Consider the following 14,270-nt stretch of genomic DNA (forward strand, 5'->3'; position numbering starts at 1 on the left):
GCTAGCATTAAGCACATTCAATCAATCAATTACGCCTGAATCCCAAACTAGATGGAGTGTTTGTATGAATCTCTCTGTAAGCATTTCATTCCAATACAGAAATATCTATCTTTATAAGTAAAAGCGGGGGTTGCTCACTTGCTCTAAAAGTAGATGTTGCTAAATTTCTTTCTAATCTGTGTACTTACAAGTCTCTAACTTAAAAAAGACCGTCAAAAACAGGAGCTAATGTAAGAATAACAAAATATCTAACCTATAGTTTGAATTTAGCATTAAACACCAGACATGAGACATGAAAATTCCTCATAAAAGGTCAACAATTTGACTCCAAATACAACAAGAACGTCAAATGGGGTCTGGGGAGGGTGGTGTGTATGCAGATCTTACTCCTATCTTTTAAAGGCAAAGAGGCTATTTCTGGTAGAACGCGGCTGCTCAAGTAAAGCATGTCAAAGTAGGTACGAGGGGACTACAGTAGTGAAAAAGCCATGATTGAAACAATGGAGAAAAGAGCATTAGCAACACTTTGACTCCAAATATCTCTACATAACTCAGTCAGACAAATTGAGATAATAGTGGTGTCTGGGCCAGCTCAACCAATTCCACGAATACCTATCAACTCCAATAAGCAACACGTGCAAGCTATAATAGAGAAACCACCTCGTATTTTATTATCTCGACTGCAAATTAAACCAGAGACCTCTGTAGTGCTCAACCCATATCATTGACTACTAGGCCACAATCTTGTGTATTTAAAGATTACATTTTTAAAATCTTATCAAATTTCATGGCCAAACAGATAAATTTTCAAAATCTATGGCCAAAAGCTAGCAAATAATGCACAACAACACGTAATTATCACTGGTCATTGAGCTAAAATGGTTGTAACTTACCTGCAATCACGCAAGAGCTGAATACTATGATTCCAAACGGACAACCTCAATTCACTAGCTTCCATAACCCTAAATTTAGGACAACTACCAAGCACAACCGCATGATGATCCAACACAGGTGGAACAATCACCGTCCGATTAAGAATCTTAGCCATCAAAATCGCATTCTTGAATTCACCCAACTGATTACTGAAACCACTATGAGGCGCGTACCATAGGAACTTTCCTTGTAAACGATTTATGGGGTTGCATTGTATGGGTAGGGGTAAAATGGGGAGAGATTTTTTGGGGGAGATGGGAAGAAGAGAAGGGGAAATGAAGTATTTGAAATAGAAGAAAAGGAGGATTAGTGTGAAGAGAAAAAGGAAAGTAAGAAGTGGAGATGTTTGCTTTTTGTTCTTTGATTTGATGTTGTTGTTGTTGTTTGGTCTAATTAAGGTTGAGGTTTCCATTGATGTAATGGAAGTTGATGAAATTGTTGGATCAGAGATGCTGGATTTGGAGAAATGGGTGTTCTTGCAAATAATTTTACCCCATTTGGTCTTTTTCTTTAAGATTTGGGTGGTAAGTGAGTTATGCAAAACTATAAGGGCGTTTTCAGAAAGTTCTTGCGTTTATTTGTCCCCTTTAAACTTTACATGTCCATTAAATAGTTAATATATAAAAATGATCCTTGATATCAAATTATAATTATAATCTTAAACTTTGACAGTGCACAAATATGACTTTAACTATTTAAAACTGCACAAATATGACCTCCAATCCTATGTGGCAAAACACGTGTTCGACACGCAAAATTGGGAGCGTCCAACTTAAAATTTAAGAGCATAATATATAAATATGACCTTAAACTTTGACAGTGCACAAATATGACCTTTAACTATTTAAAACTGCACAAATATGACCTTTAAATGATTCTTCCCTATTATTTTTTCTTTATTTTTGGCTCAAAGATGAAAATGACATCTAATTTCTTTTGTCATTACGAAAAAAAAGCAATATTGAAGATTTATTAATTAGGCGGGTCAGCCTCATATAAAAAAATTGAGCGGGTATGTATATATATTATAAAGCAAATGACGAATTTAAGTTATATAATATATCAAAATATTATTTATTTAAATATTAAATTAAAGATGAAACTATACTAATAATAAAAAAATTATAGTTTTAATAAAACGTTATTAAATTAATATTATTAAGGATAGTAGTAGTAATATATTAAATTAAAGTTATCAAATTAACGTAATTAAAATGTTATTAAATTAACGTTATTAAATTAACACGGGGCGAACCTACATAGTTGCCATGGGGTTCACTCGAACCCCCTCGATAAAAAAATTACGTTGTATATATATAAGATAGAAAATGTATATTTATGTACGTATATTAATGTTGAACCACATGAAACAAGGCACTTAGATAGCCCAGTGGTGTTATTTGCTCTTCTTGGGCGCTTCCTTCAACCTACTGTGAGGGTTCGATTCCTACTAGTGGTTATTTTTTTAAATTAAAAAAAACGAGGTGCTGCTGCTATAGAAATAAATAAATAAATAATAATAATAATAATAATAATAATAATAATAATAATAATTTTTTAAAATTAAAAAAAAAAGTTAGGTGTTGTTACTATAGAAATAAAATAATAATAATAATAATAAAATAAAAAATAATAAATATAAAAATAATAATAATAATAATAATAATAAAAACGACGTCGTTTTAACACAAAAAGCAAAATTTTGACAGTGCACAAATATGACCTTTAACTATTAAAAATTGCACAAATATGATCTCTCTCCAAGTCAGCCCTTTTAACAACGTAACACCGTGTGATTGGATTACCTTTCCAAGTAGGCGCGAGTGAGACTCGCGCATGGGGTTGTAAAATCGGAGGTCGTATTTGTTCAGGTTTTGAATAGTTAAAGGTCATATTAGTGCACTATCAAAATTTAAGGTCAAAGTTATAATTTGGTGTCAAATAATTTTTATGTATTAACTCTCCATTAAAATTAAGATTGAATATTTTATCATAATACTCGTGTCAATTGATATATATTCTCAGGTCTTAACAAAAATGATTAATGTTGAGGATAAAATAAAAGAAAAATAATTGTAATCACATAACTGTAGACACGTAATTTCGTCCTCTTAAAGTTCAATTTTATTCACTTCTACCTATTTTTATTTTATCCTACTGTGTACCCTCGTCTATATTATTATACCCTCACAAAATACAAAAAATAACAAACTCCCCAACAAATTCTATCCTATCCTATCCTAATCCCTACATCTTATCTTAACAACCTATCCAATCAAAATAAAACACATCACACCCTAACCCATATCCTACCCCACATCATCACTACCCTACCCTACCCCCTACCCCTTTTTACACGTTTTTTTTTAACCCAGGGGATGGACACGGGAAGGGACCATATATTCACATACATATTCCATTTATACACATTGGGCAGGATTCCATTTTTTTTTCTCTTCTTCTTTCTTCTTCACGATTCACAGCTTCTCTTCATCAACATCTGGGAGATTCTCATACACAATTCTATACGCACACAGAGAAGAACACGCGCACACTGATGTTGATGTACAAAAATCAGTAGCAAGAACAGAGGGAAATTGGGGTAAGAGGTTGTTGAGGACTTCATTTTTCTTCTCCTTTTCTGCTGCTGCGCACACATATAGAGAGCGAGAACTGGTCGGAGAAAGGAAGAAACGAAGAAGAGAAATGGGTATTTAAGCGAGAGAGGAGAGAAAAGGGATGAGGGTTGACTGTTCTGGCGTTCTTGGCCAGAAATAACATCCTTTCACCGGAAAACATTTAATTCCTGTCACCACTGGTTTGAATTGATCATTTTCAGGCTGACTCTAATTGATTCTAATCCGGAAACAGTCATATCGGCTTCTGGTTTTTCCCATTCGGAGCCTCGATTTTGATATTTTTTTGTTTTCGTTTGTTCTTCGTGGAGCCTTGCTCGCCATCGGGTTCTAGTGAATTGGAGTTCGAGATCGAAGTTTTTTTATTTGGGTTTGTTGGTTGGGGTTCAACATTGAGGTTCTGTTTGGACGCAGTTCTATTTGGAAAGATCAATTAATTGAAATAAAGCTTTAAATTGAGGTTCAATTCTACTCTCTTTCCCTTTTAATTTATCATTTATGATCTTCGGTGCATTAAATGAAATATTGTGTGTTGTGGTTGATCATTGTTGGCGATGAATAGTTGTTGGTTTTGATTCTTTTTTTTTTTGTTAAAAATTAAAAAGGAATTTAGGGGTGCAATTGAAACTTGCTGAAAAAGGGTAAGTTTTGGTTGGTTTGATTCATGAGTTATTGTTTAACTTGAAATGAACGTTAATCGAACTTGATAGTATTATAATAAGTCGAGTAGGGTAGGCAAATGCTAAGTTGAGAAGGCAAATTTTAGGTTGTGTTTTGTTGAATGATTGAATGTGCGTGTCAATGTTTCTTTCTACTTTATCGCTAAAGATTTGAAAGTGTATTCATTTAGTCGGGGAATGCCCCGAGGTCATTTGTATTTACTCATCGGAGAATGCCCCAAAGAATTTTGTACGCGAAAGATGTTTGTGATCAAGGTCAGAGAAATCGGGTAAAGCATAGTTTAGGATTAGTGTAGGTCATTTCAGTATTTTTATTTTGGGTTTGTAATAAATTGGATTGGACGTTAAATTTTGGATTGTTTTATTTTGTTTGCCTGTTTGATTGGTTTTTTTTTTGCGTGTTTTGTGTGGTTTATACATTTGTAATGTCAAATTAGCTGATACGCTCTACCAAGCGATTGTGGTTGCACCACGGGATCGAGGGGTGCCTAACACCTTCCCCTCGGTCAATAGAATTCCTTAGCCGGAATCTCTGTTCGCGGATTAGTTTTAGAGTCAAAAATCATTTTGAAGAGGATTTTTTCACGATGACTTGGCACACCAGATTATGCCAAGTGGCGACTCTGAGTTTTTTTAAAAATATAAAAATAATTTTTTTTTAGAACAAATCTTCATTTTGTCACTTTAATAATGAAAATCTTTTCGATCTTTAAAACCGAATCTCTTTTGGAGTATGAAAAAGGTGTGTGACAATAACTTGACATAATGCTTTTGAGCACAATTTCTATTCAAAGACTTGATGGTTCATTAGGTTTTGCAATTCAGATCAAGTAGGACATTTTACTATGTTCTTCATTCATGTAAGTCAATGTACGCATTGCCAAGAGTCATTTTTATTCCAAAAAAAAGCGTAGTTTCCTCACACGGCACACTGCAAACTCTCCACAACAAATATGTTGAACTCTTTTATCGACAAAGAACGTAGCAAATACGATACTTGATGTAAATATGTGAATTGCAAAATTTTATAAACTATCGAGTTGAATGTAAATTCCGCATCAAGTAATTAAGGGGAGAGCACGTCTACGTGTTGAAAATTTATTAAAAATTATTTTATATTTGTCATATTTCCTAATCTTTTGTAGGATTAGGAGATATTATTTTAAGAAATTTAAATAATAACACAACTAAAAAAAAGAAAGAAAAAAATTGTTGTACTCATTATTTTGCTGATGTTTGTGTATACTTTCTTTGTTTTAAAATAATTAATCTTTTTTGTTTTAAAAAATACCTTTTACAATTTAATTATCTTTTTTATAAAATTAAGAAAATATTACTATATTCTATCAATACTCAAAATTGACATAATGATAAAGCTTGACAAGCAATTGCTTTAGACCTCATCTTCGCAGGGGCTCTAAATTTCATCTAATTAACTGATACCACTTGTTACTTTTAGAAAAAGATTTAACTATTTCCCATTTTCATTTCAAAAAAATAGAAGATGATAGAGATAAATTGAGAAATGAAATAGTAATACTTTTGGGTATCTCTCCCAAATATCTTATGTATGAATAGCCCTATTTTCTCATTTATTTATAATCATCATAATATTTTCCCATCTACTTGAGTAGTTATGTTTAGAGTGAAAACGATTAGCAATATCTTTCTCTTCTTTTTTTTTTTTTTCCCTAGATTTATATTAGTTAAGTTTTATTATTTTTATTCATAGTTTATATTAGAAGAGTTTATTGAATTATAAAATATATCTTATCAACGGAATATAGAATAATATCATATGCACCTCAAACTTTTAAAAATATTTTATTATTTTTATAATTATACAATAAGATTTTTAATACAAGCCACCAATATAATTAAATTAGACGAAAAAAAAAAGAAATATTGGTGAGAAATCAAATATATACTCAAGAAATTATTGTCAAATAGATTATATATAAATTTCTTTTCTCTAACAAAAATTGCAAGTCCTTTTTTTATTTAGGCCTGAAATATCATCGAGCCATCTTTATCAGTAATATTCCTATATTTTAAAATAAATGAATTATTCATTATGTTATATAGTCAAATTTATATTTTGAACCTATAAATATCAAGTGTCAACTTCAGCTCGTGTGTGTCGTCTCAATATCACTGGTTTAGTTCATCATCTCCCGGTAAATGACGTCATTTCAGCTGCAATCACCAAACTGTCCGTCACTTTCTGTCCGATCATCGCCGTCAACTGTACAATATCGTATGCCTCAAACCTATAAGCTTACATGTAACTCTTCTTTTACCAGGTATATTACCTTAATAACATCTAAATCATACTATCTTTCTTTATGTAAAGCAAACTGAATAATGCCTTATTTTATTACAATACAATTCAGGTTGAAAATGTCAATTCCGTCAACCCCACAAACTGTTGTAGGTCTTCCTTCCTCTCTTGACATGTTTCCTTATTTATCTATCTCTCTTTTGGGTCACAGGGGTTACGCTGTTGCTGCTGTTGGATTTGCTGTGTATCTGTTGAATTTTCTATGTGCTTTGTTATTATTTTGTGAGTAGCTAGGTTGTGGGATGGCGGCGGTGGATTTTCTAGTTGCTGTTGATTCTTTTCCTAAACCTGATGACAAGATTCGAAGCACAAGTTTTCAGGTATTCATACTGACCTTTCTTTTTTGGTCGGCGTTTGGCCATGTTTCATTGTGAAATTTGAAAAAAAAGTAGTCCTTTTTTCAAAAAATTGAAAATTGAAGTTGTGTTTGGTCATGAATATAAATTGGCATTATTTTTGAATTCTTGTGAGTAATTTGGAGTGAAAACAACTTTTTGTTGTTTTTCAATGTAAATTTGGAATTCAAGTTGAATTCCGGAATTTTATGGCCAAATGTGTTTTACGGAGTTCAAAGCTGAAATATTTTCATGCCCAAAGTTTTTCGGTTGAAGGTTCAAAGATTTTTTTTTTTTGTTTTTGTTTCATTAGGTTCAAGGAGGTGGCAATGCAGGGAACGCCTTGACTTGTGCAGCTCGTTTAGGTCTATCTCCAAGAATTATATCAAAGGTTTGAGATTTTTGGCTTATTGATATCAATTTGCTGTATAAGTAGTGACTGACTCAAATTCTTGATTTTTTGTTCCGACTATTCAAGTATAAATGTAAATACTTAATTTTATTCTATGAGAGCTTGAAAGAAGAATTCCTTTATGTTGCCCCTTAAAAGCAATGTTTTTTCGCATACAAATTAGAGTTGAGCAGTGTATTATGACATAATGAACTCCAATATTATGTCATAAACTATTCTTGTCTTACTGAGAAGGGAGAACAGGTCCTATATTTTGGTATGGTTCTCATGAGCTTCTTGAACCTCCTTCTCGCCATTGGAGTTAACAAACACTAATTTTACCTCCTGCCTCTATGATTTCCTAGAGAGTGGTTTGTATCACAGTTTAACCTCCGTAGTCCTTTAATCTGGAGTTGATTGGAGAAAATACAGCCGTTATTCCAAAGCAAATGTATGTAAGTCTATGAGAATAAATTTGTCCTTCAATATCAGTGGTCAAGATTCAACTGTAAATTTTACTTCCTTTGAAATTTACATAGCGTGGAATAAATACATATTCAATGAAATGTAAGCTGACTCATTGTGCTATTTTCTGTACCATCCATGATTATTGCGAACGGAGTTACCTGTAACTGTCATTTCTATAAAACTATTTTCAAACCTCTTCACCTTTCCCTGCATAACCCTTTTGCAATAATCACATTGGAAGTCTTCACATTTTTGTTACTATTTTTGCCTGTAGGTTGGAGATGATTCTCAAGGGAAAGCAATACTGGAAGAGTTTGAAGCTGATGGGGTCGATACATCGTTTATGGTGGTGAGTTCGGAACTGTTCAAACTTGAAGGTTCTTGAGTGTTTCTCTAGGATAATTATGGATGTTGTTCCATGTATCTGTTAAATCAATTACAATCTAAGTGGTCTCTAATGTGTTAGTAACATCAGATATAACTTTAGCATTTAATTCACCTCAACCTGTAATCTTGGGTTCAGGTTTCGAAAGGCGGCCATTCGACATTCTCATACGTCGTTGTTGATAGTCAAACGTGAGTGCTCTCAGTTCATGTTAACTGCATTTTGGTGGATTGTTTGGCATATTTTAGAGCCTTTACCTCAAAACATGATGTTGAACGTTCTAGTTTTGTTGAATCAGTTGTAAATGGATCTGCTGTGATTTGCTTAATATTTGGTTTCTGGATCAGTAACAGCATATTTTACATCACCTATACTTCTCTAAAGCGGGTTTCGGTCTCGACTATCCTTTCTGAAGACGAAAATTGCTTGTGCAAGAACCAAAAGAAGTTGTATGCTGAAAATTTGAAATGCATGCTACTTGTAAAGTTAGACTGGAAAAGTAACAGCAATTGTTAAGTCATATGAAGTGATTCCTATCCGTCATGAGTAAAAGAAAAAAGATAAAGAAACTATAGCAAGGAGTGTATATTTTTGGCTGAGTAACTTTTTTCTCTCTCATTTACACTAATTTCCTTGTGCCAAAATTGCCCACTTGATTACGTTTATGGCAGAAACAATTGGTTCAAAAGTATCCAACGAAGTTCCTCTCCACCATACTCGTGTGAGAGGAGTATAAACATTTTAGAAAGTTTACTATATTTACTATCTTTTGGTGCATACAATTGGTTTGCTGACCCTCTAAACTTGTTCTATTGAAGCTGTTAGCTGTTCTTGTGATTTGTAGTATTGTTTGATCTACCAGGAAAACTCGCACTTGCATTTACACTCCAGGATATCCACCCATGATACCTGAGGATTTATCCAAATCGAATTTGTCATCAGCTCTGGATGATGTGAGACTTGTATATTTTGATGGAGTATTGCAAGAAGCTGAATTGTTATCAGCTTTAGTTGTGGCCCGAGAGGTAATTTTAACTTGGATTTCTTTGTCACACCAATGGAAGTAATGGTTAGCAAAAGCTGCTAGCGTACTGTATGCTTTTGATCATATTGCATGCATTCATCCTTGAGCTGACACAGTGAGCTTAACTGTTGTCTTGTTTTTTGTTCAAATTATCCGAAGATGTATGTTTTCAATCAAATGGAAAAACTTTATGCCTTTTGGATTCCCAGTGCAGGCACATCAGAGGAATATACCTATTGTAGTTGATGCAGAAAGTAAAAGAGAAAGGGTAGATGACCTTCTGAACTTGGCAACTTATGTCGTATGCTCCGCGAGATTTCCACAGGCAAGTTTGTTTCACTGAAACTGCAACGAAGTTTTCAATTTGGATATCTGAGGATCTGCTTCTAATTCTTAGTGCTAAAAAGGTCTAGGTAAATGAGACAATATTTAAAATTTAGATTGTTTCTTCTTCTCCCTACCGTCTGTAGCTACTATGCTATACTTACTAATGAAATTTGTTGTTTCCCAATTTTAATTCGATGATGGAGTCCCTTCCTTCCTCTACTGTGTTTGACAAAATTGACAAAAGACGTATCGTCTTCCAGGCATGGACAGGGAACCCTTCAGTCCCAGATGCTCTTGTTTCTGTACTTCTAAAGTTGCCAAACGTCAAATTTGTAATTGTGACATTGGGTGAAGATGGATGCATGATGCTAGAAAGATCTGAAGCTGGTATGCTTGCATATTTTTGGTACTTTTAATGTATGTCAAGTGTCTTGTTAGCAAACAACTTGTTGTAAAAGACGAATAATAGGTGTATGTATTTGCTTTTCGCAGAAGATCTCCAGTCTGAAGAAAGTGATGTCAAGGAATTGTTCAAGAAAATGAAGAAGAGCATTGATACTGACTCAACCAGTGCAACATGCATATCCTCGGTAATTCACTAACAAGAAGATTTATCATTCAATAGATGACTGAAGCATGGTCATAATGCTTAGATTTATCATTCAATAGATGACTGAAGCATGGTCATAATGCTTACACTCACATAGAAATTCATGTACACAATTCATTTCGGTCTAGTCTACCACTGTAAAGTGGAATCTACTGTAGGAGCGGGAGTCATGCATGGTTCTTCCTGGATAGTACCCTTTTTCTATTACGTCATGAGATTGAGCTTTTGAATTGCCTCCACATGTTCTCTTGTGGTCATACCATTTCTCATCGCTATGAAGTTTTTTTTTCCAAACCCCAGCACTTCTTATGAAGCTGACTAGAGTATGTTTGTAGATTCACTAAATATGATATCGGAGCCTAAAATGCATGTCTTCTTCTAGGATATCACACAATTGCATGCAAAAGGCATTGGAACAGTGAGCGGGAGGCTGCTTCTAGGAACAGCTGAAAAGATACCGCCATCAGAACTAGTCGATACAACTGGTGCAGGCGATGCATTTATTGGAGCAGTGCTGTATGGTAAGCAAAATTTACTCTGCAGTCATTATACCTAATGTTCTTCCTTTAAATGTGTGATATTCCTACACTTCCCTTTTCCCTCTGTTTGTGACAGTCATCAACCTTAAACCATTTTCACTCATCCTTTCTGGATGTTCGTGTTTTTTTCTCTAGCTTTATTGAGCTCCAAATATACGCTATTGGGATGGGATGGTGATAGCCTAAAGGCTATGGACTAACGAAAATGGACTCACAAAACACAAAAACCAGCAAGCACATGAAGAGAAAACAACACAATAGAAGGAGATGAGGAAGAAGAATTGCATGAAATTAAAGATAGATAGAAAGACCCTTACTTCTACCAAATGATTAACAAAAGATGGTGTATCAAACCATCAATCACACCTCATCAATAGAAGTTCAAACCTTCCTCTTAGGTGACCCAAAGGACTCACACTTCCTCAAGCACACCTTCTTGCAAATTTCCCAAGACAAGTGAAAAATCAATTTCAATGTTCAAGGGACCTAATTTCGGATTCTAGGGCTACACTAGAATACTAAAGCTACAAATTAAGAGTAATGTTCAATATCATCAAAAGTCTAATGAAAATAGTATCTAAAGTGTCTATTTATACTATTACATAACAATGCCTAAATTGCCCTTAATGAGGTTTAGGAAGAGGTGCCCATGGAGTACGGTCTTTTGAAGTGAAAAGACCTCTATGCCCTTAATGAATAGGCGCCTATGTGATGTAGTGATCCCTCCTTCTCTTCAATTTGATCAAGGCTTTGAAAAGGCTCCAAAAGGGTCTTCAAGCACTTGCCAAATCCGAACTTGAACCTTCTACAAGACCTTGAAATCCTTGTGCTTCTTGTGCTTGTATCATCCTCCCCATATTGAAGGAATTTGTCCTCAAATTCAAATCTTGCAAAAACCAAAGAGAGAGCAAAACAAACACACAATTCTCTCGGTAGGAGGGTTAGTATTAGTACCACACTCATATCATCAACCCATGGTTGCTCACACTTGACATACACCCACATATCCTTAGTATTTGACATAAAAGCTTATCATAAAGGATACCAAAGACATGAATAGCATTAATATCAAAGATAAGTGAGCACGACCAGCAACTATAATCTTCACATCTCAAGAATATTCCGGGGTCAAATGGGAGCAAATGATAAAGGTTTAAGTCGAGATGGCCCACTCCTTTCACTATGTTACCAAGTTCACAATCATTCAAGGCATTACCCACCCCTAGGACAAACACAAGGTTGCTATGAACAAGATTAATATAATGGCTTTCATTACACAAGTTCAAAGAACCATGTTCAATATGAAGACCATCATTCCTAGCATCAACACTAACTTGAAAGTTTTCAACCACACTATTCTCATATTCAAGTAGTGAACTAATGAACTAATCTTAGGTGCACATGGTTTATTATACATATCAAGAGAGCTAACAAGAGAAGAATCATGTACACCTACATCAAGAAATTTCGAAACCTCTACATAAGGAATCACATGACAACAATTTGAGCTCAAGGAAATATCGAGAATAGCATCACTACCTCGGTTTGGACTAGGACAGTCCACTCCTTTGAAGCTTTCGGCCAAGGGTCTTTTGAGGCCACTTTCATGTAAGATTTCTTGTTGATCCTTCTTTGATAATTCATGAGCTTGAACCTGCAAATAAGGAGAATCAAGGCTAGGTAAAATGCTAGCCTTTGGGTTAGTGAGCATCGAGGGACCTTTGTGGGCAAGTCCCACAAACAAAGTTGTCTCCCCTTTCCTTCTCACAATTCGAAACCTTCCCTCCCTTTTCCTTCTTTCTTTTCTCATCTAACTTCTTGGTTTTCTCTTGGATTCCATTCACACTAGATGGTGGAAGAGGAAGAAGAGTGAATCTTCGACCACCATGCTCAAAGGTGTACCTATTAGCCCTTCCATCATGCATCGGGTGTCTATCAAATTGCCAAGGCCTTCCCAACAAGATGTGACATGCATGCATAGGGATTACATCACACTTCACTTCATCATGATAATTCCCTATTTTGAATCTAATCACACATTGCTGTTTGACCTTCAATTCACCACACTTGTTTAACCATTGAAACTTGTATGGATTCGGGTACGGGATAGTGGGTAATTTCAAGTGATCAACCAAAGTGACACTAACAATGTTCACACCACTCCCACTATCTATAATAATGGAACTCACACTTCCTTTAATAAGGCCCTTGGTATGAAAGAGGTTCTCTTTTTGATCATCCAAGACCTTACTAAACAAAGTCTTCCGAACCACATAACTAGGGACATTACATTCCCCTTCACAAGGCAACACCTTTTCTTCACTTCCCTCTTGAGTTTCGGGTTCTAAGCACTCTCCATCTTGAGAGTTGTCATCATTCCCCTCGGTTTCTAATTCAACTTCTTCACCAAGATAGTACAACCTACCTTCCCTTAGGATCACATTTCTACGAGTAGCACACTCACTTGCCCGATGACCCCAACCTTGACACTTGAAACATTGCAAGCCCTTAGATGAAGTAGGAAGCGCATTCGGCTTCACCTCCAACTTTGGAGGTTGGTATGACACTTGCTTGTTTGAGATTTGAGAAGAAGGAGAAGATGAAGAAGATTTGTTTTTGTTCCAATCCGAAGTCAAAGGACTTACCTCTTTGTTTCTTGTCAAACCCGAACCTTGTTGGATTTTAAGCTTGTAAGCCGACCTCTCTTTGTTCTCTTTTTCAATCTCCATGGCCGCTTGAAAGACTTCAACCACGGTTCCAAACTTGTGAAGAGTTAAACGGGATGATATGTCCTTGTTCAATCCAACCTTGAAGCGAATAACATCATGTATGACTTCTTCACCTCTATGATCAAGCTTCAAATGAGTTGCTGAAATTTGTCATAATAGGCCATGACACTCTTGCTTCCTTGCTTTAGATTGTAAAGATTGGCAAGAAGTTCATGTCTATATTGTTCCGGTACATACCTCTCTCTCATTACTCTTTTCAAGTCTTCCCAAGGAGGTGGTTGGCCACCAATCTAGACATTCCCAAACCACTTAGTGTAATCCCACCAAGTGTTGACATATCCTTCAAAGTGTGCAATGGCATAACTTTTCTTCTCCTCGGTTAAGTCATTCACTTGGAACAACTTTTCACAAGAAGATTCCCAAGCTAAGTATACCTCGGGATCACTTTCTCCCTTGAAGATAGGAATGCCAACCTTGATTGAATTAATGCCAATGTCTCGGATTCTTGGTTGATCACCATGCCCATGCCTTGCATCTTGCCCTCGGAATCTACCATAAGGTCCTCTTTGATCATGTCTTGCCTTCATTTCTTCTTCAAACCAATAGTCATCATTAGGAACATCATAACCTTCTTGCTCCCCTCTACCATAATCCTCAATTTGGATGGGTGGGTTTCGGATTTGAGGCCTTTGGGGAAGTGGGTTTGGTCTTTGGTTATGTGGTACTTGAACTTGTGGCATTGGAGGTGGTGGATGGTAAGGTCTTTGGTACATGGGATTTGGCATTTGGTAAGTGGTATTTTGTGGGGGTATTTGGTTCGGATTTGGTGGTGGAGTTTGAGTTCCAAGTCCAACAAGAGGGACTTGGAACTC

General features: G+C 35.3%; 1 protein-coding gene across 3 annotated transcripts in view; it reads left to right on the top strand.

Moving 5' to 3' along the window:
• The first annotated feature begins 6,316 nt into the window (after positions 1-6,316).
• Positions 6,317-14,270, top strand: part of LOC107867672 (sulfofructose kinase) — a 17,815-nt gene continuing 9,861 nt past the window's right edge. Inside the window, exons 1-11 of one of the 3 annotated variants that reach the window (XM_016714012.2) lie at positions 6,317-6,552; positions 6,643-6,679; positions 6,821-6,910; positions 7,239-7,316; positions 8,059-8,133; positions 8,308-8,360; positions 9,032-9,194; positions 9,408-9,518; positions 9,781-9,907; positions 10,013-10,110; positions 10,513-10,651. In XM_016714012.2, the coding sequence (XP_016569498.1) occupies positions 6,431-6,552; positions 6,643-6,679; positions 6,821-6,910; positions 7,239-7,316; positions 8,059-8,133; positions 8,308-8,360; positions 9,032-9,194; positions 9,408-9,518; positions 9,781-9,907; positions 10,013-10,110; positions 10,513-10,651 (1,093 nt within the window). In that variant the 5' untranslated portion in view covers positions 6,317-6,430. Of the gene's footprint in view, positions 6,553-6,642; positions 6,680-6,741; positions 6,911-7,238; positions 7,317-8,058; positions 8,134-8,307; positions 8,361-9,031; positions 9,195-9,407; positions 9,519-9,780; positions 9,908-10,012; positions 10,111-10,512; positions 10,652-14,270 lie in introns of all 3 variants that reach the window. The other 2 variants (XM_016714013.2, XM_047393724.1) reach the window with 2 other exon arrangements.

The sequence above is a fragment of the Capsicum annuum genome, chromosome 1 (assembly GCF_002878395.1).
Source record: "Capsicum annuum cultivar UCD-10X-F1 chromosome 1, UCD10Xv1.1, whole genome shotgun sequence".
Lineage (NCBI taxonomy): Eukaryota > Viridiplantae > Streptophyta > Magnoliopsida > Solanales > Solanaceae > Capsicum > Capsicum annuum.